Source organism: Ammospiza caudacuta, chromosome 22, assembly GCF_027887145.1.
Source record: "Ammospiza caudacuta isolate bAmmCau1 chromosome 22, bAmmCau1.pri, whole genome shotgun sequence".
In the NCBI taxonomy this organism is placed as follows: domain Eukaryota; kingdom Metazoa; phylum Chordata; class Aves; order Passeriformes; family Passerellidae; genus Ammospiza; species Ammospiza caudacuta.
In genome coordinates, this window is record NC_080614.1 from 4,285,060 (window position 1) to 4,312,652 (window position 27,593).

At 55.2% G+C, this 27,593-nt stretch overlaps 1 protein-coding gene across 1 annotated transcript; it reads left to right on the plus strand.

Moving 5' to 3' along the window:
- On the plus strand, positions 1 to 26,180 carry RCC2 (regulator of chromosome condensation 2). The gene is made up of 13 exons (XM_058818667.1): positions 1 to 70; positions 1,604 to 1,914; positions 4,240 to 4,333; positions 7,499 to 7,642; positions 12,129 to 12,260; positions 13,587 to 13,675; positions 15,216 to 15,330; positions 16,761 to 16,927; positions 18,795 to 18,975; positions 20,808 to 20,913; positions 21,001 to 21,073; positions 22,645 to 22,722; positions 25,828 to 26,180. The coding sequence occupies exons 2-13, from the start codon at positions 1,606 to 1,608 to the stop codon at positions 25,930 to 25,932; spliced, it is 1,593 nt and encodes a 530-aa protein (XP_058674650.1). The 5' UTR covers positions 1 to 70; positions 1,604 to 1,605; the 3' UTR covers positions 25,933 to 26,180.
- The last annotated feature ends 1,413 nt before the right edge of the window (positions 26,181 to 27,593 follow it).

Genomic DNA, 27,593 nt, shown 5'->3' on the forward strand with positions numbered 1-27,593 from the left:
GCCACCAAAAATAGTGCAAAGGCCCCGCGCCGCCGCTTTCTTTATGCTGCACCTCTCGCCCTAAAATCAGGTTTGGAATTGGGGGGTTAAAAAGTGGGGTTTGGGGGGTTTGGGGAGAGGGGTTTGGGGAGGGACGGGGGGGGGCGGAAAAATGGTTTAAAAAAAAAAAAAAGGGGGAAAAAATAAAAGGCGGATCCACGTGGTGCGAGGGGGGCAGACAGAGATCCCATTGTTCCAGGGAAATCTGGGAATGGGAGCGCGGGGGGGCGGCGGGATGGACACGGGGGAGACCCCCGGGGGGGCTCTGCCCCTTCCCCAATCCACTAAATCGCCCCCACCCCGAAATCCGGCGGCAGCGCCCCGAGAGCGCCGGGGCTTTGGGGGTTTGGGGGTTCCGGGCGGTTTGGGGTGGGGATCCCAAATTCCCCCCGGTGCTCCCCTTGCCCCGCGATCCGCTTTGTCTCCGGGCCCTTTTCCTGCCCCGGATCCCCTGTGGGAACCCCCCGGGACCCTCCTGTGCACCCCCAAATCTCCCCGCGACCCCCCGTGTGTCCCCTTTGCACTTTCCAGCTCCCCCTTTTCCCGACCCCCTTTTCCAGCTCCCTCTCTTCCTGACCCCCTTTCCAAATCCCTTTTCCAGACCCCCTTTCCAGTCCCCCTTTTCTAGCTCCCCTTCCCTCTCCCCGTGCCCCCCTCATTCCATGTCCCCCAAATCCCCCATTTTCCCCTCCCCATGTCCCCAAATCGCATTTGTCCCATCCCATGTCCCCCAAGTCTCCCCATGTCCCCTGGCTGGGGGTCACCTGTGTCCACACATCCCCCCAAACCCCCTTGATGTCCCCATGTCTCCCACATCCCCCCAGTCCCCCCATCTGCCCCCATTCAGGATCCCCTCATATCACCCCCACAGGGGGTCCCCCCTTTCTCCCCCACGTCCCCGCTCTGTCCCCTCATTAGGGGTTCCACCTCTTATCCCCTCATGGCCACCACGGTGGGTCCCCCTTTTCCCCTCACCCCGTATCCCCCTTCTCCCCTCCAGCTGGGGTCCCTTATGTCCCCACACCCTGTCCCCCATCTCCCCTCAGCCCTTGTCCCCCTGCATCCCCTCCATGTCCCACTCACGGGGGTCTCCCCTTTCTGCTCCCATCCGGTCTCCCCTCATATCTCGCCCAACTCTCCTCATCCCATGTTCCCCAGATCTCCCATCTTCCCTCACCCCCTGACCCCAAATCTCTCATCTCATCTCCTCACCCCATGTCCCCGCCCTCACCCCGTCCCTGAAATCTCCCCTCTCTCTTCACCCCCTGTCCCCCCATCTCCCCTCACCCCGTGTCCCCTCTCATTCCCTAGTGCCCCCCCCACAGCGACTCCCTCTCCGTCCCCCTTTCCCCTCACTGTGTCCCCTCACCCCACTTCCCCCATTTCCCCTCACTGTTCCTCCTCACGAGGTGTCCCCATCTCCCCTCACCACGTGTCCCGGCGTCTGTGGGTGTCTGTCTGTGGGTGTCTCTGGGTGTCTGTGTGTCCCTGCCTGCCTGTCTGTGTGTCGCTGTCTGTGTGTCCGTGTGTCGCTGTCGGTGCGGCGGCTGACGCGTTCCCGCAGCCATGCCCCGCAGGAAGGCGGCGGGGCCGCCCTGGGACGCTGCGGGCCCGGGCCCTCAGGGCGGCGGGCGGCGGCGGCCGGGTCCTCAGGGCGGCGGGCGGCGGCGGCCCCGGCCCAGCGGCGGCAGCAGCGGCGGCAGCAGCGAGGAGGAGGCGCCCCGGGAGCGGCGGCCGCGGGACGGCAGCCCCGGGGCCCGCAGGCCCGGCAGGCCCGGCGGGGCGGCGGCAGCGGCGGCGGCGGGGCCCGGAGGCCCCGGGGCCCGCGGGCAGAGCATGGTGATCTGCGAGCCCGAGCACAGCAAGGAGCGCATCGTGAGCTCGGGGGGGAGGGCGGCAGCACCCCCGGGACCCTGGGGTACCCCCCGTGCCCCGTTGTGCCCCATGAGAGATCCCCACTGTGCCACCATTGTGCCCCATGAGACACCCCCAGTGTGCCCCCATTGTGCCACATTGCACATCCCCCCCGTGCCCCATTGCGCCCCATGAGACACCCCCAGTGTGCCCCCATTGTGCCCCATGAGACACCCCCACTGTGCCTCATTACACCCCCCTACTGTGCCCCCATTGTGCCCCATGAGACACCCCCACTGTGCATCATTACACCCCCCTACTGTGCCCCCATTGTGCCCCATGAGACACCCCCAGTGTGCCCTCATTGTGCCCCATTACACACCCCCACTGTGCCCCTATTGTGCCCCTTTATACACCCCCGCCGTGCCCCCTTGTACCTACTGTTCCACCCCTAATACACCCCAAAACCCACTGCAGCCCCTGATGCCCCCCATCCCACCCCACTGCACCCCAAATTCCACCCCACTGCACCCCCTGACCTCCGTCCCACCCCACTGCAGCCCTTCCAGCACCCCATCATTGCCCCCATGTCCCTGCTGTCCCCATGTCCCTGCTGGCTCTGTCCCCAGTGTCCCCCACATCCCCTCTGCACCCCCAATGTCCCCTGTGTACCCCACACCCCAAATGTCCCCCACATCCCCCACGATGCCATGTCCCATGTGTCCCCTACATCCCCAATGTCCCCTGTGTCCTCCCCATCCCCGCTGCTCCTTCTGTCCCCACATTCCTGTTCCAGATGACCCCAAGGTCCCTCACATTCCCCACATCTTTCCCCCTTCCTGATGTCCCCGATGTCCCATGTCCCTCCCATCCCCAGTGTCCCCAGTGTCCCCAATGTCCTGTGTCCCACCCTCAATATCCCCAATGTCCTGTGTCCCTCCCATCCCGTGTCCCACAATGTCCCCATGTCCCCCACATCCCTGATGTCCCACAATGTTCCATGTCCCCAATATGCCCCATGTCCCCAGCCTCCCACTCACCCTCAAAGTCCTCCATGTCCTCTCATGTTCCTGATGTCCCCATGTCCACCTTGTCCCTGATGTCCCAATGTCCCTGATGTTCTTGATGTCCCCAGGTCCCCAATCCCTGATGTCCCACAGTGTCCCGTGTCCCTCACATCCTTGATGTCCTCAATATCCCCCACAATGTCCCCAGTATCCCCCATGTCCCCCCACATCCCTGATGTCCCACAATGTCCCCTGTGTCCCCTACAGCCCTGATGTCCCCAATGTCCCCAGCATCCCACTCACCCCCAAAGTCTTCCATGTCCTCCTGTTCCTGATGTCCCTGTGTCTCCCTGTCCCCGTGTCCCTGATGTTCCCGACGTCTCCTGATGTCCCCAATATCCCCCACAATGTCCCCAGTATCCCCCACAATGTCCCCCACAGCCCTGATGTTCCCAATGTCCCCAGCATCCCCCTCACCCCTAAAGTCCTCCACGTCCTCCCGTGTTCCTGATGTCCCCATGTCCCTGATGTCCCAATGTCCCCCACGTCCTTGATGTCCCTGATGCCCCTGTGTCCCTAATGTCCCCATGTCCCTGATGCCCATGTCCCTGATGTCCCTGTGTCTCTGATATCCCCGTGTCTCTCTGTCCTTGATGTCCCCATGTCCCCAATGTCCCCAGTGTTCCTGATGTCCCCCAATATCCTTGATGTCCCTGATGTTGATGTCCCTAATATCCCCCATGTCCCCTGATGTCCCCCATGTCCTTAATGTCCCTGATGTCCCAATGTCCCCAATGCCCCTCATGTCCCCGATGTCCCCAATGCCCCCCATGTCCCTGATGTCCCCATGTCCTTGATGTCCCTGATGCCCCTGTGTCCCTAATGCCCATGTCCCTGATGTCCCTGTGTCTCTGATGTCCCCGTGTCTCTGATGTCCCCGTGTCCCTCTGTCCTTGATGTCCCCATGTCCCCAATATCCCCAGTGTTCCTGATGTCCCCCAATGTCCTTGATGTCCCTTGATGTCCCTGATGTTGATGTCCTCAATGCCCCCCATGTCCCCTGATGTCCACCATCCCCTGATGTCCTCCATGTCCCCCATGTCCCTGATGTCCCCAATGTCCCCAATGCCCCCCATGTCCCTGATGTCCCCAATGTCCCCTGATGTCCCCAATGCCCCCCATGTCCCTGATGTCCCCAATGTTCCCAATGTCCCCTGATGTCCCCAATGTCCCCTGATGTCCCCAATGCCCCCCATGTCCCCAATGTCCCCTGATGTCCCCAATGCCCCCCATGTCCCCGATGTCCCTGATGTCCCCTGATGTCGCCGTGTCCCCACAGAAGCTCGAGGGCTCCAAGAGCCGGGGGCAGCTCCTGATCTTCGGTGCCACCAACTGGGACCTGATTGGCCGCAAGGAGGTGCCCAAGCAGCAGGGTAGGGTGGCTAATTAACTAATTACCTGCTTAATTAGCCATTAATGAACCCTGGGGGGCAGGGAAGGGCTGCTTATTAACTGGTTAATTAGTCATTAATGAGTGGTGTGGGGCAGGCAACTCTGGTTAATTACCTGCTGTTAATTAGTAATTAATGAATGGTTTGGGGCAGGGTAGGGGCTCATTATTGGCTCATTAATTAATTGGTATTAATTAGTAATCAATGAATGGTTTGGGGCAGAGTAGGGGCTCATTAATAGCTGATTACTTTGGGTTAATTAGTAATCAATGAATGGTTTGGGGCAGGGTAGGGCCACATTTATGGCTGGGATTAATTGGTATTGATTCGAGGTTAATTAGTAATTAATAAATGTTTTGGGGTAAGGTAGAGATCCTTAATAGCTGGTTAATTAATTGGTATTGACTGTTAATTAATTAATTAACTAATAATTTATTAATTATTAGTTATTATCAATGCAGGGTTTGGGGCAGAGTAGGGGCTCACTAATAGCTGTGATTAATTTGTATTAATTAGTAATCAATGAACGGTTTGGGGCAGGGTAGGGCCACCTTAATGGCTGGGATTAATTGGTATTGATTTGAGGTTAATTAGTAATTAATAAATGTTTTTGGGCAAGGTAGATGTCCTTAATAGTTGATTAATTAATTGGTATTAATTATTAATTAATTAACTTATAATTTATTTATTATTATCAATGAAGGGCTTGGGGCAGGGTAGGGGCTCATTAATGGGTCATTAATTAATTGGTATTAATTAGCAATCAGTGAACAGTTTGGGGCAGGGTAGGGCCCCATTAATGGCTGGGATTAATTGGTATTGATTTGAGGTTAATTAGTAATCAATAAATGTTTTGGGGCAGGGTGGAGGTCCTTGATAGATGATTAATTAATTGGTATCAATTAGTAGTCAGTGAAGGGTTTGGAGCAAATTAGGAGCTCACTAATGGCTGTGATTAATTGGTATTAAGTAGCAATTAATGAATGTTTTGGGACAGGATAGGGGCTCGTTAATGGCTGATTCGTTATTAATTGGTAATCAATGAACATTTTGGGACAGGATAGGGGCTCACTAATGGCTGTGATCAATTGGTATTAATTAGTAATTAATGAATGTTTTGGAGCAGGGTAAGGCCTCATTAAGGGGTGATTATTGCTATTAATTATGTATTAGGGCAGAGTAGGGCCCTCATTATTGGCAGTGTGATTAATTGGTGCTAATTTGTAATTAATGAATTCAAGTAGCATCTCCTACTTTGGGCCAGAATTTGGGGTGCCCTGGGTGTCCAGCAGAGCCAATGGATTTATAGTTCATTAATTTTCCTGTTTATGTTAATTGCTTCTATTTAGTAAATTAATCAATTAATTAATTAACTGAGGAGGGAGTCACAGCTTTATCTCTCCAGCAGAGCCAAATTAAGGCTTTGTTTATTTCTGATGCATTTATAGTTCGTTAATTTTACTGATTGTGTTTATGTCGTTCTAATTAATTAATCAATCAATTAACTGGGGGAGGAGCCTCAGTTTCACCCCTTAATTGGAGCAGGTTTGAGTCCAAATTAAGACTTTGCTTATTTTAGATCCATTTATAGTTCATCAATTGATCTCCTCCTTTTCATGTATTTATATTTAATTAATATTAATATCTAATTCACTTTAAAGCTGGTTAATTAGGGAGGAGCCACAGTTTGATACAATAATTTGGGGTGCACCAGATCTATGGCAAAGCAAAACAAATTGGAATCTTTTGTAGTCCATTCCTTTTCCTGATTATTTTTATCTATTTCTAATTAATTATTTTCATTAATTACCGGGGAGGAGCCACAATTTCACCCCTTAATTGGGGCAGGTTTGAGGGGGCACCAGCTCTGCCTAATTAAGCCTCTGTTTCATTTTCAGTTCATTAATTATCTCCTTATATTTAGGGGATATATTTAATTAATATTAAAAGTTAGCATTTAAATTGATTAATATTTAAAATTAACGAGCTGGGGGAGGAGTCACAGTTTTAGGTTTTAATTTGGGCCAGAATTTGGGGCCCAAAATTATTTTCCTGGATTGTTTTTCTGGGTGATTTTCCCGGTATTCCCAGATTTCCCAGATGATTTTCCTGGATTTTCCAGGATATTCCAGAATTATTTTCCCAGTGTTCCCAGATGATTTTCCCAGTTGATTTTCCCACATTTTCCTGGATAATTTTCCTGGATTTTCCCAATGCTCCCAGATGATTTTCCTGATGATTTTCCCAGAATTTCCTGGATTTTCCTGGATTACTTTCCTGGATGATTGTCCTGGATTTTCCCAGATCATTTTCCCAGGTTTCCCAGGATGATTATCCCATATTATTTTCCTGACTTTTCCAGGATAATTTTCCCAGATTTTCCTGTATTATTTTTCTGGATATTTTCCCAGCTGATTTTCCTGGCTGGTTTTCCCAGATGTTTCTGTATTATTTTCCTGGATTTTCCCAGATGATTTTCTGGATTATTTTCCCAGTATTCCCAGATGATTTTCCTGTCTGATTTTTCCAGATTATTTTCCTGGATTTTCCAGGATAATTTTCCCAGATTTTCCTGTATTGTATTCCTGGATTTTCCTGCCTTTTCCCAGACGATTTTCCTGAATTTTCCCAGATGATTTTCCTGGCTGATTTTCCCAGATTTTTCCAGATTATTTTTCTGGATTTTCCAGGATAATTTTCCTAGATTTTCCTGTATTGTATTCCTGGATTTTCCTGAATTTTCCCAGACGATTTTCCTGAATTTTCCCAGATGATTTTCCTGGATTTTCCCAGATTGTTTTCCTGGGATTCCCAGATTATTTTTATGGCTAATTTTCCCAGATTTTTCCAGATTATTTTCCTGGATTTTCCAGGATAATTTTCCCAGATTTTCCTGTATTTTTTCCCTGGATTTTCCTGTATTATTTTCCTGGATAATTTTCCTGCATTTCCCTGGACAATTTTCCTGAATTTTCCCAAGATGATTTTCCAGAATTTTTCTGGATTTTCCCCGATTATTTTCCCAGTATTCCTAGATGATTTTCCTGGATTTTCTCAGATGATTTTCCTGGTATTCCCAGATGATTTTCCTGGCTGATTTTCCCAGATGATTTTCCTGATCCCGCTGTCATTCCCGGTGTTTTCCAGCGGCGTACCGGAACCTGGGCCAGAACCTGTGGGGGCCTCACCGCTACGGGAGCCTGGGGGGGCTGCGCGTGCGCTCGGTGGTGTCGGGGCCCTGCGCCGCCCACAGCCTGCTGATCACGGCCGAGGGCAAGCTCTGGAGCTGGGGTGAGCTGGAGCCGTCCTGGGAACCAGGCTGGGATAGTGGGATCCATCCAGGGAACCAGGCTGGGAGAATGGGATCCATCCAGGGAACTTGGCTGGGAGAATGGGATCCATCCAGGGAACCAGGCTGGGAGAGTAGGATCCATCCAGGGAACCAGGCTGGAAGAGCAGGATCCATCCTGGGAACCAGGCTGGGAGAGTGGGATCCATTGTGGGAACCCGGCTGGAAGAGCGGGATCCATCCTGGGAACCAGGCTGGGATAGTGGGATCCATCCAGGGAACCAGGCTGGGGTGAGCTGGAGCCATCCAGGGAACCAGGCTGGGAGAGTGGGATCCATCCAAGGAACCAGGCTGGGAGAGTGGGATCCATCCAGGGAACCAGGCTGGGAGAGTGGGATCCATCCTGGGAACCAGGCTGGAAGAGCAGGATCCATCCTGGGAACCAGGCTGGGAGAGTGGGATCCATCCAGGGAACCAGGCTGGAAGAGCGGGATCCATCCTGGGAACCAGGCTGGGATAGTGGGATCCATCCAGGGAACCAGGCTGGGATAATGGGATCCATCCAGGGAACCAGGCTGGGAGAGTGGGATCCATCCAGGGAACCAGGCTGGGGTGAGCTGGAGCCATCCTGGGAACTTGGCTGGGAGAGTGGGATCCATCCTGGGAACCCGGCTGGGATAGTGGGATCCATCTAGGGAACCAGGCTGGAAGAGTGGGATCCATCCTGGGAACTTGGCTGGGATAATGGGATCCATCCAAGGAACCAGGCTGGGAGAATGGGATCCATCCAGGGAACCAGGCTGGGATAGTGGGATCCATCCTGGGAACCAGGCTGGGAGAGTGGGATCCATCCTGGGAACCAGGCTGGGAGAGTGGGATCCATCCTGGGAACCAGGCTGGGATAGTGGGATCCATCCAGGGAACCAGGCTGGGAGAATGGGATCCATCCAGGGAACTTGGCTGGGAGAATGGGATCCATCCAGGGAACCAGGCTGGGAGAGTAGGATCCATCCAGGGAACCAGGCTGGAAGAGCAGGATCCATCCTGGGAACCAGGCTGGGAGAGTGGGATCCATTGTGGGAACCCGGCTGGAAGAGCGGGATCCATCCTGGGAACCAGGCTGGGATAGTGGGATCCATCCAGGGAACCAGGCTGGGGTGAGCTGGAGCCATCCAGGGAACCAGGCTGGGAGAGTGGGATCCATCCAAGGAACCAGGCTGGGAGAGTGGGATCCATCCAGGGAACCAGGCTGGGAGAGTGGGATCCATCCTGGGAACCAGGCTGGAAGAGCAGGATCCATCCTGGGAACCAGGCTGGGAGAGTGGGATCCATCCAGGGAACCAGGCTGGAAGAGCGGGATCCATCCTGGGAACCAGGCTGGGATAGTGGGATCCATCCAGGGAACCAGGCTGGGATAATGGGATCCATCCAGGGAACCAGGCTGGGAGAGTGGGATCCATCCAGGGAACCAGGCTGGGGTGAGCTGGAGCCATCCTGGGAACTTGGCTGGGAGAGTGGGATCCATCCTGGGAACCCGGCTGGGATAGTGGGATCCATCTAGGGAACCCGGCTGGAAGAGTGGGATCCATCCTGGGAACTTGGCTGGGATAATGGGATCCATCCAAGGAACCAGGCTGGGAGAATGGGATCCATCCAGGGAACCAGGCTGGGATAGTGGGATCCATCCTGGGAACCAGGCTGGGAGAGTGGGATCCATCCTGGGAACCAGGCTGGGAGAGTGGGATCCATCCTGGGAACCAGGCTGGGAGAGTGGGATCCATCCTGGGAACCAGGCTGGGAGAGTGGGATCCATCCAGGGAACCAGGCTGGGGTGAGCTGGAGCCATCCAGGGAACCAGGCTGGGAGAGTGGGATCCATCCAGGGAACCAGGCTGGGAGAGTGGGATCCATCCTGGGAACCAGGCTGGAAGAGCAGGATCCATCCTGGGAACCAGGCTGGGAGAGTGGGATCCATCCAGGGAACCAGGCTGGAAGAGCGGGATCCATCCTGGGAACCAGGCTGGGATAGTGGGATCCATCCAGGGAACCAGGCTGGGATAATGGGATCCATCCAGGGAACCAGGCTGGGAGAGTGGGATCCATCCTGGGAACCAGGCTGGAAGAGCAGGATCCATCCTGGGAACCAGGCTGGGAGAGTGGGATCCATCCTGGGAACCAGGCTGGAAGAGCGGGATCCATCCTGGGAACCAGGCTGGGATAATGGGATCCATCCAGGGAACCAGGCTGGGAGAGTGGGATCCATCCAGGGAACCAGGCTGGGGTGAGCTGGAGCCATCCTGGGAACTTGGCTGGGAGAGTGGGATCCATCCTGGGAACCCGGCTGGGATAGTGGGATCCATCTAGGGAACCAGGCTGGAAGAGTGGGATCCATCCTGGGAACTTGGCTGGGATAATGGGATCCATCCAAGGAACCAGGCTGGGAGAGTGGGATCCATCCAGGGAACCAGGCTGGGAGAGTGGGATCCATCCAGGGAACCAGGCTGGGAGAGTGGGATCCATCCTGGGAACCAGGCTGGGAGAGTGGGATCCATCCTGGGAACCAGGCTGGGAGAGTGGGATCCATCCTGGGAACCAGGCTGGGAGAGTGGGATCCATCCTGGGAACCAGGCTGGGAGAGTGGGATCCATCCAGGGAACCAGGCTGGGATAGTGGGATCCATCCAGGGAACCAGGCTGGGATAGTGGGATCCATCCTGGGAACCCAGCTGGGAGGGTGGGATCCATCCTGGGAACTTGGCTGGGATAGTGGGATCCATCCAGGGAACCCAGCTGGGAGAGCGGGATCCATCCAAGGAACCAGGCTGGGAGAGCGAGATCCATCCAGGGAACACCCCTGGGATAATGGGATCCATCCAGGGAACCCAGCTGGGATAGTGGGATCCATCCTGGGAACCCGGCTGGGAGAGTGGGATCCATCCAGGGAACCCTCCAGGAGAGCAGGAGCCATCCTGGGGACCAGGCTGGGATAATGGGGTCAGCTGAGGAACCTCCCAGGAGAGCAGGATCCATCACGGGAACCAGGCTGGGATAATGGGATGCATCCAGGGAAGCCCCCCCCAGAGAGCAGGAGCCATCCTGGGAACCAGGCTGGGGGAGCAGGATCCATCCTGGGAACTCCCCATGGGATAATGGGGTCAGCCAGGGAACCCCCCTGGGATAGTGAGATCAGCCTGGGAAGCAAACTGGGAGAGTGGGATCCATCCGGGGAACGAGGAACCCCCCCGAGATAATGGGGTCATCTGGGGAACCTCCTTGGGATAGCAGGACCAGCCTGGGAACCAAACTGGGAGAGCAGGATCCATCCTGGGAACTCCCCCCTCCGAGAGTGGGATCCATCTGGGGAACCTTCACTGGGATAGTGGGATCCATCCTGGGAACCAGGCTGGGCTACTGGGATCCATCCCAGGAACCCGGTTGGGATAGTGGGATCCATCCAGGAAACCCTCCGGAAAGCAGGATCCATCCTGGGAACCAGACTGGGTGAGGGGGATCCATCCTGGGAACCCCCCCAGGAGAGCAGGAGCCATCCCGGGAACTCCCCCTGGGATAATGGGGTCAGCTGGGGAACCTCCCTGGGAGAGCAGGATCTGTCTTTTTAACCAGGCTGGGAGAGCGTGATCCATCCAGGGAACCCTCACTGGGATAGCGGGATCCATCCCAGGAACACCCCTGAGAGAGCGGGATCAGCCTGGGAACCCCCCCCGCAGGATAGCAGGATCTATCCTGGGAAACCCTCTGGGAGAGCAGGATCCATCCCAGGAATGGGCTGGGATAGTGGGATCTGTCCTGGGAACCCTCTTGGGATAGCAGGATCAGCATGGGAACCAAACTGTGAGAGCGGGATCCATCTGGGGAACCCTCACTGGGATAATGGGATCCATCCCAGGAGCTGCCCTGGGGGAGCAGAATCCATGCTGGGACTGAGCTGGGATAATGGGATCCATCCCAGGAACCAGGCTGGGATAATGGGATCTGTCCTGGGAACCCTCTTGGGATAGCAGGATTAGCCTGGGAACCAAACTGAGAGCGGGATCCATCCTGGGAACCCTCACTGGGATAATGGGATCCATCCCAGGAGCCCCCCTGGGAGAGCAGAATCCATGCTGGGACTGAGCTGGGATAATGGGATCCATCCAGGAACCAGGCTGGGATAGTGGGATCTGTACTGGGAACCCCCCTGGGATAGCAGGAGCCATCTTGGCAACCCCCCTGGGAGAGCGGGGTCATTGGGAACCTGTGGGATAATGGGATCAGGGGAAACCCCTGGGATTCCAGGATCAATAGGAATATTCCTGGGATAATGGGATCAGCAGGAACCTCTGGGATAGCAAGATCAGAGGGATCAGCTGTGAACCCCTGGGATAACGGGATCAGAGGAAACCCCTGGGATAGCAGGATCAGCAGGGACTCCTCTGGGATTCCGGGATCAGCGGGCACCCCTGTGACTGCGGGAATTTTGGGATCCGCAGGGCGGAACGAGAAGGGGCAGCTGGGCCACGGGGACACGAAGCGCGTGGAGGCGCCGCGGCCGATCGAGGCCCTGGGCAGCGAGGCCATCGTGGCGGCCGCCTGCGGCAGGAACCACACCCTGGCACTGACCGGTACCCACGGACACGGGGCTGGATCCTGGGAAACAGGGCTGGGTCCTGAGAAATGGGGTGGGATCCCGGGGACACGGGGCTGGATCCTGAGAAATGGCCCTGGATCCTGGAGACACAGGGCTGGATCCCAGGACATGGGGCTGGATCCCAGGACATGGGGCTGGATCTCGGGAAACGGGTCTGGATCACAGGACACGGGGCTGGATGCTGAGAAATGGCCCTGGATCCTGGAGACACGGGGCTGGATCCTGAGAAATGGCCCTGGATCCTGGGGACATGGGGCTGGATCCCGGGACATGGGGCTGGATCTCGGGAAACGGGTCTGGATCACAGGACACGGGGCTGGATGCTGGGAAATGGCCCTGGATGCTGGGAGATGGCCCTGGATCCTGGGGCATGGGGCTGGATCCTGGGAAATGGCCCCAGATCCTGGGAAATGGGACTAGATCTCGTGAAATTGCCCTGGATCCTGGGACACAGGGCTGGATCCTGGGGAAATGGCCCTGGATCCTGGGGAAACAGGACTGGATCCTGGGAAATGGGGCCAGACCCCAGGACACAGAGCTGGATCCTGGGACATGGGGCTGGATCCTGGGACATGGAGCTGGATCCCGGGACACGGGGCTGGATCCTGGAAAATGGGGCTGGATCCTGGGAAATGGCCCCAGATCCCAGATGTAGGGCTGGATTCTGAGATATGGGCCCTGGATCCTGGGACACGGGGCTGGATCCTGGGAAATAGCCCTGGATCCCAGGAAGCAGAACTGGATCCTGGGACATGGGGCTGGATCCTGGGAAATGGTCTTGGATCCTGGAAAGCAGGGCTGGATCCCAGAAAATGGGGCTGGATCCTGGGAGATGGGGCTGGATCCCAAGGAAAGGGGCTGGATCCTGGGAAACCCTGGCAGATCCCAGGAAACTGCACTGAATCGCAGGAAATGGCCCAATCCTGGGAAACAGCTCCATCCCAGGAAACTGCCCAATCCTGGGAAACTCCCCTGATCCTGGGAAAGCTGCCCCAAATCCGCTCCTTTCCCAGGAATACTGCCCCAAACCCACCCCTTTCACCGCCAAAAATCCACCCTTTTTGTCTCAAATCCACCCCTTTTTCCCAAAAATCCAGGAAAACTGCCCTTAAATCTGCCCCTTTTGCCCCCAAATTCTGGGAAAACTGCCCCAAAATCCTCCCCTTTTCCTTCAAAATCCACCCCTTTTCCTTCAAAATCCACCCCTTTTCCCCCCAAATCTGCCCCTTTTACCCCTAAATTCTGGGACAACAGTCCCAAAATCCCGGTTTTTCCCCCAAAATTCCCGTTTTCCCCGCAGAGAGCGGCTCCGTGTTCGCCTTCGGGGAGAACAAGCTGGGCCAGCTGGGGCTGGGGAACCAGACGGATGCCGTGCCCAGCCCCACCCAGGTACGGACCCCAAACCCCAATTTGGGGGAAATCCCAGGGATTTTGGGGCTTTTAGTGACAAATTCCCTAAAAACCCCTCGGGGTGCACAATTCCCTCCCAGCCAGGAGCCATTTCCAGCTGTGGTGGGGAGAGGAAAAGCCAAGATTTGGAAATTAATTTTTGAGGATTTTAGGGATTTTCTGATGGAAGTTCCTTTGGTTTTCCCATTTCCCAAATTTTTGATCCAGTTTTTCCTGCTTTTCCCGCGGATCAAGGATTTCCCATGGAAAATTCCCCTTTTTTCCTTCTTCCTGTGTTTTCTGATCCAGTTTTTCCAGCTTTTCCCACGGATCAAGGATTTCCCATGGAAATTCTCCTCTTTTCCCACATTTGTCTGATCCTGTTTTTCCTGCTTTTCCTGTGTTTTTCTGATCCCTTTTTACCTGCTCTTCCCATGTCCTTGATCCCATTTTCCCTGCCAATCAGGGATTTCCCATGGAAATTCCCCATTTTACCCTTTTTTCCTGGCCTTTCTGATCACATTTTTCCAGCTTTTCCCACATTTCTGATCCCGATTTTTCTCAGTTTGTCTGATCCCATTTTTATGGATTTTCCCAAATTTCTCATCCTCATTTTCCCAGGTTTTTCTGATCTCATTTTTCTGGATTTTCCCAAATTTCTGATCCCTCTTTTCCCATTTTCCCAGGTTTTTCTGATCCCATTTTCCATTTTTTTCCTGTGTTTCTGATCCCCATTTTTCCTGGCTTTTCTGATCCCATTTTTTCAGCTTTTCCTGTGTTTCTGATCCCCATTTTCCCCTTTTTCCATGTTTTTCTGATCCCATTTTTCTGGCTTTTCCTGTGTCTCTGATCCCCATTTTCCTCAGTTTTTCTGATCCCATTTTTCTGGATTTTCCCAAATTTCTCATCCCCATTTCCCCAGGTTTTTCTGATCCCATTTTTCCAGCTTTTCCTGTGTTTCTGATCCCCATTTTCCCCCTTTTCCAGGTTTTTCTGATCCCATTTTTCCAGGTTTTCCTGTTTTTTTGATCCCCATTTTCCAGGTTTTTCTGATCCCATTTTTTCCAGCTTTTGCTGTGTTTCTGATCCCTGTTTCCCCCTTTTCCAGGTTTTTCTGATCCCATTTTTCTGGCTTTTCTTGTGTTTCCGATCCCCATTTTCCTCTTTTTCCTCTGTTTTTCTGATCCCATTTTTTCAGCTGTTCCTGTGTCTCTGATCCCCATTTTCCTCTGTTTTTCTGATCCCATTTTTCCAACTTTTCCTGTGTTTCTGATCCCCATTTTCCCTTTTTTCCAAGTTTTTCTGATCCCATTTTTCCAGCTTTTCCTGTGTTTCTGATCCCCATTTTCCCCCTTTTCCAGGTTTTTCTGATCCCATTTTCCACCCTTTCCTGTGTTTGTGATCCCCATTTTTGCTCTTCTCCCATATTTCTGATCCCATTTTCCCAGTTTTTCTGATGCCCTTTCCCATTTTCCCGGATTTTCTGATCCCCCTTTCCCATTTTCCTGGATTTCCTGACCCCATTCCCGTTTTTTCCCAGATCCTGTACAATGGGCAGCCGATCTCCAAGCTGGGCTGCGGGGCCGAGTTCAGCATGGTCATGGACTGCAAGGGCAACCTGTATTCCTTTGGGTGCCCCGAGTACGGCCAGCTGGGTACGGGATTTGGGATCTATGGGATCACACCATGGGATCACCCCATGGCAATGGGATTTGGGATCACCCCATGGGAATGGGATCACCCTGTGGGAATGGGATTTGGGATCACCCCATGGGAATGGGATCACCCTGTGGGAATGGGATTTGGGATTATCTCATGGCAGTGGGATTTGGGATCACCCCATGGGAACCTGTATTCCTTTGGGTGCCCCGAGTACGGCCAGCTGGGTACGGGATTTGGGATCTATGGAATGGGATCACCCTGTGGGAATGGGATTTGGGATCATCCCATGGGAATGGGATTTGGGATCATCCCATGGGAACCTGTATTCCTTCGGGTGCCCCGAGTACGGCCAGCTGGGTATGGGATTTGGGATCATCCCATGGGAATGGGATCACCCCATGGGAACCTGTATTCCTTTGGGTGTCAGGAGTACGGCCAGCTGGGTACGGGATTTGGGATCTATGGAATGGGATCACCCTGTGGGAATGGGATTTGGGATCATCCCACAGGAATGGGATTTGGGATCATCCCATGGGAACCTGTATTCCTTTGGGTGCCCCGAGTACGGCCAGCTGGGTACAGGATTTGGGACCATCCCATGGGAACGGGATTTGGGATCATCCCATGAGAATGGGATCACCACATGGGATCACCCCATGGGAACCTGTATTCCTTTGGGTGTCCGGAGTATGGCCAGCTGGGTATGGGATTTGGGTTTATCCCATGGGATCATCCCATGGGATCATCCAGTGGGATTAGGGCTGGTTTGTATCAACCCGTGGAGTGGGGGCAGTTTGGGATGATCCCATGGGATCGGGGTGGTTCAGGGTGATCCCATAGGATTGGGGTGGTTTGGGATGACCCTGTGGGATGGGGGCAGTTCAGGATCCCCCTGTGGAGTCAGGGCACTTTGGGATGACCCCTTGGGATGGGGTGGTTTGGGATGACCCCGCAGAATGGGGCAGTTCGGGATGACCCTGTGGGATCAGGATGGTTCGGGATCACCCCATGGGATTGGAGTGGTTCAGGATGACCCCGCAGGATGGGGCAGTTCAGGATCACCCCATGGGATCAGGATGGTTCGGGATCACCCCATGGGATGGGGCCAGGTTCAGGATGACCCCACAGGATCGGGGTGGTTCAGAGTGATTCCATGGGATGGGGTGGTTCAGGATGACCCCACAGGATGGGGCAGTTCAGGATCACTCTGTGGGATTGGGGCCGTTCAAGATCATGCCATGGGATCGGGGCAGTTCGGGATGACTTTGCAGGACCGAGGAGGTTCGGGATGACCCTGTGGGACTGGGGCAGTTCGGGATGACCCCACAGGATCGGGGCAGTTCGAGATCACCCCATAGGATCGGGGCAGTTTGGGATGACCCCACAGGACGCTCAGGCCGGCTGTGCCCCGTTCGCATTCCAGGGCACAATTCCGACGGGAAGTTCATCGCGCGGGCGCAGCGCATCGAGTACGACTGCGAGCTGCTGCCGCGGCGCGTGGCGCTCTTCGTGGAGCGCACCAAGGACGGGCAGGTGCTGCCCGTGCCCAACGTCGTGGTCAGGGACGTGGCCTGCGGGGCCAACCACACGGTACGGGAATGTGGGATTGGGAATATGGGATAATGGGACTGGGATAACGGGAATGGGTCAGGGATGTGGCCTGCGGGGCCAACCACATGGTACGGGAACATGGGAATATGGGATTGGGATAATGGGAATGGGTCAGGGACGTGGCCTGCGGGGCCAACCACATGGTACGGGAACATGGGAATATGGGATTGGGATAATGGGAATGGGTCAGGGACGTGGCCTGCGGGGCCAACCACATGGTACGGGAACATGGGAATATGGGATTGGGATAATGGGAATGGGTCAGGGACGTGGCCTGCGGGGCCAACCATACAGTATGGGAATAGGGAATATGGGATTGGGATAATGGGAATATGGGAATGGGTCAGGCATGTGGGACCAGCCACAGGGTACTGGAATAAGGGAATGGGATAATGGGATCAGGATAATGGGAATGGGTCAGGGACATAGCCTGCTGGGCCAGCCACACGGTATGGGAAGGTGGGAATGGGATAATGGGATTGGGAATATGGGAATGGGTCAGGGACGTGGCCTTTGGGGCCAACCACACAGTACGGGAATGTGAGATCAGGATAATGGGATTGGGATAACGGGAATAGGTCAGGGACATGGCCTGCGGGGCCAACCACACCGTACAGGAATATGGGATCAGGATTGTGGGAATGGGATAATGGGAATGGGTGCAGGAATGGGAATGGGAGAGGGAGAATGGACAGGAATGGGAGAGGGCAGCTCTCAGCCATTGCTCCCCCCTTCCCAGCTGGGGCTGCATTCCCAGGAATGTACTTTCCTGGGATTTGGTATCTCTGAACCCCTGCTCCCTCCCTCCATCCCAGCTGGTGCTGGATCCCAGAAGCGCGTGTTCTCCTGGGATTTGGGATTTGGGATTTCTGAGGCTGTTTTACCTATTTCCCAGCTGGTGCTGGATTCCCAGAAGCGCGTGTTCTCTGGGGCTTTGGGATCTGGGATCTGAGGCTGTTTTCCCTGTTTCCCAGCTGGTGCTGGACTCCCAGAAGCGCGTGTTCTCCTGGGGGTTTGGGATTTGGGGTTTGGGATTTGGGATCTCTGAGTTTCCTGTCCCCATCCCAGCTGGTGCTGGATTCCCAGAAGCGCGTGTTCTCTTGGGATTTGGGATTTCTGAGGCTGTTTTCCCTGTTTCCCAGCTGGTGCTGGACTCCCAGAAGTGCGTGTTCTCCTGGGATTTAGGTTTTGGGATTTGGGATTTGGGGTTTGGGATTTGGGATCTGAGGCTGTTTTCCCTTTTCCAGCTGGTGCTGGACTCCCAGAAGCACGTGTTTTCCTGGGGGTTTGGGGTTGGGATTTGGGATCTCTGAGTTTCCTGTCCCCATCCCAGCTGGTGCTGGATTCCCAGAAGCGCGTGTTCTCCTAGGATTTGGGTTTTGGGATCTCTGAGGCTGTTTTCAGTGTTTCCCAGCTGGTGCTGGGTTCCCAGAAGCGCATGTTCTCCTGGGATCTGGGATTTGGGATTTGGGATCTGAGGCTGTTTTCCCTGTTTCCCAGCTGGTGCTGGGCTCCCAGAAGTGCGTGTTCTCCTGGGATTTGGGTTTTGGGATTTGGGATTTGGGGTTTGGGATTTGGGATTTGAGGCTGTTTTCCCTTTTCCAGCTGGTGCTGGACTCCCAGAAGCGCGTGTTTTCCTGGGGGTTTGGGGTTGGGTTTTGGGATCTCTGAGTTTCCTGTCCCCATCCCAGCTGGTGCTGGATTCCCAGAAGCGCATGTTCTCCTGGGATTTGGGATTTCTGAGGCTGTTTCCCGTGTTTCCCAGCTGGTGCTGGATTCCCAGAAGCACATGTTCTCCTGGGATTTGGGATCTGAGGCTGTTTTCCCTGTTTTCCCTGTTTCCCAGCTGGTGCTGGACTCCCAGAAGCGCGTGTTCTCCTGGGGCTTTGGTGGCTACGGGCGCCTGGGCCACGCGGAGCAGAAGGACGAGATGGTTCCCAGGCTGGTGAAGCTCTTCGACTTCCCGGGGCGCGGCGCCGCCCAGATCTACGCGGGATACACCTGCTCCTTCGCCGTCAGCGAGACCGGTGCGAATTCGGGATTTGGGATTTGGGAATGCCGGGGGGATGGCAGCAAGATGGGTGGAATTTGGGATCCGGGATTTGGCTGGGGAGGATGGCAGTGAGACAGGTGGGATTCAGGATTTGGGAATGCTTGGGGGGATGGCAGCAAGAGCGGTGGGGATTCAGGATTCCGAATCTGGAAATGCCCCGGGGATGGCAGTGAGACGGGTGGAATTCGAGATTCAGGAATGGCAGGGGGGATGGCAGCAAGATGGGTGGGATTCAGGATTTGGGAATGCCAGGAATGATGGGGGGGTGGCAGTGAGATGGGTGGGGATCTGGGGTTTGGGAATGCTGGGGGGGGATGGTAGCAAGATGGGTGGGGTTTGGGATACGGGATATGGGAATGCTGCAGGGGATGGCAGTGAGATGTGTGGGGATCTGGGATTTGGGATTTGGGAATGCTAGGGGGATGGCAATGAGACGGGTAGGATACAGGATTGGGATTTGGGAATGCTGGGGGGATGGCAGTGACATGGGTGGGGTACAGGATTTGGGTTCAGGAATGCCGGGGGGATGGCAGTGAGATGGGTGGGGATCTGGGATTTGGGAATGCTGGGGGGGATAGCAGTGAGACAGGTGGGATTTGGGATTCGGGAATGCCAGGAGGATGGCAGCAAGATGGGTGGGATTTGGGGATGCCAGGAATGCCAGGGGGATGGCAGTGAGATGGGTGGGATTTGTGATAGAGGATTTGGGAATGCTGGGGGGAATGCCACGAGATGGGTGGGGATTCAGGATCCGGGACTCAGGAATGCCAGGAGGGATGGCAGCAAGATGGGTGGGATATGGGATTTGGGAATGCTGGGCGGTATGGCAGTGAGATGGGTGGGATTTGGGAATGCCAGGAATGCTGAGGGGATGGCAGTGAGATGAGTGGGATTTGTGATACAGGATAAATTATATGGGAATGCTGGGGGTGATGGCAGCAAGGTGGGTGGGGTTTGGGATATGGGATTTGGGAATGCTGGGGGGGGAATGCCAGCGAGACAGGTGGTATATGAGATCGGGATTCGGGAATGCCAGGGGCTGTGGCAGCGAGATGGGTGGGATACGGGATTTGGGAATGCTGGGGGGGATGGCAGTGAGACAGGTGGGATTTGGGATTCGGGAATGCCAGGGGATGGCAGCGAGACGGGTAGGATACAAGATCGGGATTTGGGAATTCTGGGGGGGATGGCAGTGAGATGGGTGGGGATTCAACATTCAGGATTTGGGAATGCCAGGGGGATGGCAGTGAGATGAGTGGGATATGGGAATGCCGGGGGGATGGCAGTGACACGTGTGGGATACAGGATTTGGGAATGCTGGGGGATGGCAGCGAGACAGGTGGGATACAGGATTTGGGAATGCTGAGGGTGATGGCAGAAGATGGATGGGAATACAGAATCTGGAATTTGGGAATGCTGGGGGAAATGGCAGTGGGACAGATGGGAATTTGGGATCTGGGAATGCTGGGGGGCTGTCAGTGAAACAGGTGTGAATTTGGGATTTGGGAGTGCTGAAGGGGGGCTGGCAATGGGACAGGTGGGAATGCCAGGATCCCAGGATTTGGGAATGCTGGGAGAAAGGTGGACTGACATGTGGGATTCCCAGGGATTTGGGAACTCCAGGGAGCCATGGCCTGATAGGTGGGATCCCAGAGATCCCTGACTGGTGAGATTCCTGGGAATGCTGTGATTTGGGAATTCTGGGGGATGCAGGCCCTAACAGGTGGGATCCCAGGGATCCTTGACAGGTGGATTTCCCAGGATTTGGGAATTCCAGGCTCGGTGCCCTGACAGGCTCCCTTGCAGGTGGGTTGTTCTTCTGGGGCGCCACCAACACCTCCCGGGAGTCCACCATGTACCCCAAGGCCGTGCAGGACCTGTGCGGGTGGAAGATCCGCAGCCTGGCCTGCGGGTGAGTGTGGATATGGGAATTCCCGACCCCAAATCCCGGGATCTGGGCCCTGGGGCACTCAGGGATCAGGGATCGCCTCCCTTGCAGGAAGAGCTCCGTCATCGTGGCGGCCGACGAGAGCACCATCAGCTGGGGGCCCTCGCCCACCTTCGGGGAGCTGGTAATGAATTACACCCCAAAAACCCCAAATAAACCCCCAAAACTTCAAATAAACTCCAAATAAACCCCAAACAAAACCCCAAATCCTCCAAAGTGACACCCCAAGTCCCCCAAAGTGACATCCCCAAATCCACCGTCAGCTGGGGGCCCTCGCCCACCTTCGGGGAGCTGGTAATGAGTGACACCCCAAAAAAACCCCAAATAAACCCCAAACTGACACCACAAAAACCCCAAACTGACACGCCAAACCCACCATCAGCTGGGGGCCCTCGCCCACCTTCGGGGAGCTGGTAATGAATGACACCCCAAAAAAACCCAAAAACCCCAAATGACACCCCAAATCCCCCAAACTGACACCACAAATCCCCCAACCTCTGACATCCCCAAACCCACTATCAGCTGGGGACCCTCAGCCCCCTTCAGGAACTGATACTGAATGATACCCCAAAAAAAACCCAAATAAAACCCCAAATAACACCCCAAATCCCCCAAACTGACACCCCAAACCCACCATCAGCTGGGGGCCCTCACCCACCTTTAGGGAGCTGGTACCAACACCCAAAAAACCCCAAGTAAAATCCCAAATCCCCCAAAGTGACACCCTTAATACTCCAAGGAACCCCAAACTGGCACCCCAAACCCATCATCAGCTGGAGACCCTCACCCACCTTTGGTGAGCTGGTATTGAATAAAACCCCAAATAAAGCCCCAAAAGACACCCCAAAAACCCCAAATGACACCATGAACTGACACGCCAAACCCACCATCAGCTGGAGGCCCTCGACCACCTTTGGGGAGCTGGTACTTAATGACACCCCAAAAAAAACCCCAAATGACACCCTAAATCCCCCAAACAGTCACCTCAGATACCCCTGGGAACCCCAGACAGACGTCCCAAATCCCCCAAACCCTGGGGCCCAGCCCCTCTGGCCCCACTGGGCATTCCCTGTCCACGGGGTGTTCCCACAGGGATATGGGGACCACAAACCCAAATCCCCCAAAGGGTCACCCCAAATCCCCCAAACCCCACTGACCATTCCCTGTCCATGGAATGTTCCCACAGGGATGTGGGGACCACAAAACCCCAAATCCCCCAAAGGGACACCCCAAATCCCCCAAACCCCACTGACCATTCCCTGTCCATGGAATGTTCCCACAGGGATGTGGGGACCACAAAACCCCAAATGCCCCAAAGGGACACCCCAAAACCCCAAATCCCCCAAACCCCACTGACCATTCCCTGTCCATAGAATGTTCCCACAGGGATATGGGGACCACAAAACCCCAAATCCCCCAAAGGGACACCCCAAAACTCCAATTCCCCCAAACCCTGGGGCCTTACTGAGCATTCCTGTCCGTGGGATGTTCCCACAGGGATATAGGGACCACAAAACCCCAAATCCCCCAAAGGGACACCCCAAAACCCCAAATCCCACTGACCATTCCCTGTCCATGGAATGTTCCCACAGGGATATGGGGATGACAAACTCAAATCCCCCCAAAGGGACACCCCAAATCCCCCAAACCCCAGGGCCCCACTGAGCATTCCCTGTCCATGGAATGTTCCCACAGGGATATGGGGACCACAAACCCAAATCGTCCACGGCGGCACAGGAGGTGAAAACCCTGGATGGGATCTACACCGAGCAGGTGAGGGCACCCCACAGGGTTTGGGGTGAGGGATGCACGGGGGGCTCATCCCATCTGTGGGAGGGGGGACATACAGGGACTCATTTGGGGTGGCTGAGGTTGTGTGACCTCATCCCACCTGTGGGGTGATGGGGGGACATATGGGGACTCATATGGGGTGGCTGAGGCTGTGTGAGTTAAGCACATCCATGGGATGCTGGAGAGGGGCACCTGCATTCTCCTTAAATAATTTGGGGTGGCTGAGGCTGTGCCAAGCTCATCACACCTGTGGGGTGAGGAAGGGAGCACCTGGATCCCCCTAAAATAAATGGGGGACACTGAGACCCTACACAACCCATCCCACCTGTGGGGTGATGCAGGGAGGCCCTTTCCCTAAAATGAACAGGAATGGGAGGCCCTGTCAGGGATATGGGGCCATCCCATGGAATAAATAGGGACACTGAGGCCATAACTCATCACACCTGTGGGGTGAGGCAGGAGCACCTGAATCCCCCTAAAATAAATGGAGGGGGGCTCATGGCACCCATGGGGTGATGGAGAGAGAATACAAGGGGCCATTCCCTAAAATAATTTGGGGTGGATGAGACTTCACACAGCTCATCCCACCTGTGGGGTGAGGGAGGGAGCACCTGGATCCCCCTAAAATGAACGGGGACACCAAGGCAGTGCCCAGCTCATCACACCTGGCTATGCCCTAAAATAATTTGGGGTGGCTGAGACTCCACACAGCTCGTCACACCCCTGGGGTGAGGGAGGGAGGACAGGGGGGACCCTCCCCATGGATAAACCCAGGGGTGAGGCCTTGCCCAGCTCGTGACACCCATGGGGTGATGGAGAGAGGGCACAGGAGGGCTGGTCCCTAAATTAAACAGGGAAACTGAGGCCGTTCCCTAAATTAAACAGGGAGGCCATTCCCTAAACTAAACAGGGAAATTGAGGCTGTGCCCATCACATCCATGGGCTCATGGAGAGGGCACATGGGGCTATTCCCTAAAATAAACAGGGAAACTGAGGCCATTCCCTAAATTAAGCAGGGAAACTGGGGCCATACACAACTCATCACTTCCATGGGGTCATGGAGAGGGCACATGGGGCTATTCCCTAAAGTAAACAGGGAAATTGAGGCCGTGCCCAGCTCGTGACACCCATGGGGCCCTCCCCTAAAGCAAACAGGGCAGTGAGGCCGTGCACAGCTCATCACACCTGTGGGTGATGCAGGGAGGGCACCAGGAGCTGTTCCCTAAAATAAACGGGGAATAAACTGAGGCTGTGCACAGCTCATCACATCCAGGGGGCCCTCCCCTAAAACAAACAGGGAAACTGAGGCCGTGACACCCATGGGTGATGTGTGTAAATCCCCTTTAAATAAACCCAGGGCTGAGGCCATACGCAGCCTGTGACACCAGGATCCATTCCCTAAAATAAACAGGGACACTGAGGCTGTGCCCAGCCTGTGACACCAGGATCCAATCCCTAAATAAACAGGGACACTGAGGCTGTGCCCAGCCTGTGACAGTGGGATCCATTCCCTAAAATAAACAGGGACACTGAGGCTGTCCCCAGCCTGTGACACCAGGATCCAATCCCTAAAATAAACAGGGACCCTGAGGCTGTGCCCAGCCTGTGACAGTGGGATCCATTCCCTAAAATAAACAGGGACACTGAGGCTGTGCCCAGCCTGTGACACCAGGATCCAATCCCTAAATAAACAGGGACCCTGAGGCTGTGCCCAGCCTGTGACACCAGGATCCAATCCCTAAATAAACAGGGACCCTGAGGCTGTGCCCAGCCTGTGACAGTGGGATCCATTCCCTAAAATAAACAGGGACCCTGAGGCTGTGCCCAGCCTGTGACAGTGGGATCCATTCCCTAAAATAAACAGGGACACTGAGGTCATTCCCAGCCCATCCATCACATTGGGGTCCAATCCCTAAAATAACCAGGGACACTGGGGCCGTGCCCAGCCTGTGGCACCCGTGGGAATGTGGGAGGACAGGTCCTGCGGCTGAGGCCGTGCCCAGCCTGTGACACCCATGGGTGCCCTGCAGGGGGTGCAGGGCCCTTCCCTAAAACTCCCTTGGGATGCTCCAGCCCAGCCTGGATCCCAGCAGGCAGGAGGGATCCCCGGGAAGGCTCCAGATCCCCTCTGCTCCCCCTTTCCCTTTTCCATGGGCAGTGTCCACTCCTAGGTGACCCTTCCCAGTTGCATAGGCATTCCCACTCCCAGCTGACCCTTTCCCAATTCCGTGGGTATTCCAGCTGACCCATTCTCATTCCTAGTGATCATGGGCTATTCACACTCCCATTCAATTTCCTGACCCATTCCCATTCCTGTTCCCTTTCCCATTCCAGGTCCCCATGGGCTATTCCCACTCCCACCTGACCCATTCCCATTCCAGGCAGCCATGGGTCATTCCCATTCCCAACTGACCCATTCCCGTTCCAGGTGCCCATGGGCTATTCCCATTCCCATTCTTGTTCCCATTCCCGTTCCAGATGCCCATGGGCTATTCCCACTCCCAGCTGACCCATTCCCATTCCAGGAGGCCATGGGCTATTCCCATTCCCATTCCTGTTCCCATTCCAGGTGGCCATGGGCTATTCCCATTCCCAGCTGACCCATTCCCATTCCAGGTGGCCATGGCTATTCCCATTCCTGTTCCCATTCCCGTTCCAGGTGGCCATGGGCTATTCCCATTCCCATTCCTGTTCCCATTCCCGTTCCAGGTGCCCATGGGCTATTCCCATTCCCATTCCTGTTCCCATTCCTGTTCCAGGTGCCCATGGGTATTCCCATTCCCATTCCTGTTTCCATTCCCATTCCAGGTGGCCATGGCTATTCCCATTCCTGTTCCCATTCCCGTTCCAGGTGCCCATGGGCTATTCCCATTCCCAACTGACCCATTCCCATTCCCATTCCAGGTGGCCATGGCTACTCCCATTCCTGTTCCCATTCCCGTTCCAGGTGGCCATGGCTATTCCCATTCCTGTTCCCATTCCCCTTCCAGGTGCCCATGGGCTATTCCCATTCCCATTCCTGTTCCCATTCCCGTTCCAGGTGGCCATGGGCTATTCCCATTCCCAACTGACCCATTCCCATTCCAGGTGGCCATGGGCTATTCCCACTCTCTGGTGATCGCCCGGGACGAGTCGGAGGCGGAGCAGGAGAAGCTGCGGAAGCTGCCGGAGTACAACCCCCGCACCCTCTGAGGGGCCCCGATCCCAATCCCGCTTCTCCATCCCGGCCGCCATGCTCCCTCCCCGCTCCCGCACTCCCAGCCCTCGGCAGGGTCGCTCCCACCCCCATTCCCGGCTTTTGGAATTCCCCACCGCGGCCGGGCCTCCCGGCACGTCCCGCCCCGGGTTTTGTAGGGCCTGGCCTTGAATTATTTTTTATTTTATTTGTATTTTTCCGCAGCTTTTTTTTACTGTTTCCTGTTTTTCCAGCCCCGAATCTCCCCGGCTGCTGGCTCGGGATCGCTCTGGGGATCTGATCCCGGCTTGGGATCCCTTTAGGGATCTGGGATCCCTAAAGAGCAGCTGCCAACACCTGGTTTTTCCCCCCAATATTCCCATTTTTTTCCCCCCAATATTCCCATTTTTCCTCCCAATATTCCCATTTTTTGCTGGTTTTCCCTACTCTGGGTGCTACAGTTTTTGGGATTTCCCCCCTCCCAGCCCTCCAGCATCCGCAGGGATCCCGGATCCCATCCCAGCAGCATTCCCGGGCTCCCCACCCTCGCCCACCCCGGGGACATCTCAGGGATCACGAGGGGAGTCCCAAAGGAATTTTTTTCCCGGGAATTCGGGGTTTTTTTTCCTTCTGGCGGATGGTTTGGCCCGGGATCAGCCGGAATTCCCACATTCCCAGTTCCCTCCGTGCCAGGTCACTGTGCTGGAATCTCGAGGTGCCTTCAGGAGCAGAGCCCGGCTCTGCCCCGCGCCATTCCCGCTCCCTTCGGGCCGTTTTTAGGGATTCTCCTGGATTTTTCCATGGATTTTTTGCTCCTTCCCATCTCCCCCGGGGCGGCGCTCGGGGAGTTTGCAGTAAAAAAAAATGGGTTTTGGTCAATTTTTGGGATCGGGGGTCATTTTCCAGGGGGTATGGAGAGGGGAGATCCCGGCTGGGGGGAAAATTCCAAATCACACTTTTTTAGCAGTGTTTAGGATGGAAATCACCAAAACCCCGCTTGGAGCCCCAAAAGCTGCGGGGGTGGGGGGGTCATTCCCACATTCCAGACAGGCCATTCCTGCATTCCTGAGGAATTCCCAGATTCGGGAAGGATCCAGGAGGCTCATTCCTGCATTCCCGGGGAATTCTCAGCTCAAGGGGTCGTTCCTGGGGAATTCCCAGGGTTCAGGAAGGATCCGGGGGTGCTGTTCCCATATTCTCATGGGGCCATTCCCGCATTCCCAGGGAATTCCCAGATTTGGGAAGGATCCAGGATGGTCATTCCTGCATTCCCATGGCGCCATTCCCAAGGAATTCCCAGATTCGGGAAGGGTCCAGGAAGCTCATTCCTGCATTCCTGGGGAATTCTCACCTCAGGAAAGATCCTCGGGGGTCATTCCCAAGGGGTCATTCCCGGGGAATTCCCAGGTTCGAGAAGGATCCAGGGGTGCTGTTCCCACATTCCCATGGGGCCATTCCTACATTCCCAAGGAATTCCCAGCTGGGGCAGGATCCAGGGGTGCCGTTCCCATGGGGCTGTTCCCCCATTCCCAAGGCATTCCCATGTTCAGGAAGGATCCGGGGGTGCCATTCCCACATTCCTGAGGGTCATTCCCGCATTCCCATGGGGCCATTCCTGAGGAATTCCCAGCTCGGGAAGGCTCCAGGAGGGGCTGGGGGAGGCTCCAAGGGGATCAGG

Bases quoted from the DNA above. Each gene is read 5' to 3' on its own strand.
- RCC2 (XM_058818667.1), top strand. From the start codon at position 1,606: ATGCCCCGCAGGAAGGCGGCGGGGCCGCCCTGGGACGCTGCGGGCCCG. The intron at 12,261-13,586 runs GTACCCACGGAC...TTTTCCCCGCAG, and splicing joins CCACACCCTGGCACTGACCG to AGAGCGGCTCCGTGTTCGCC. The intron at 18,976-20,807 runs GTGCGAATTCGG...GCTCCCTTGCAG, and splicing joins CTTCGCCGTCAGCGAGACCG to GTGGGTTGTTCTTCTGGGGC.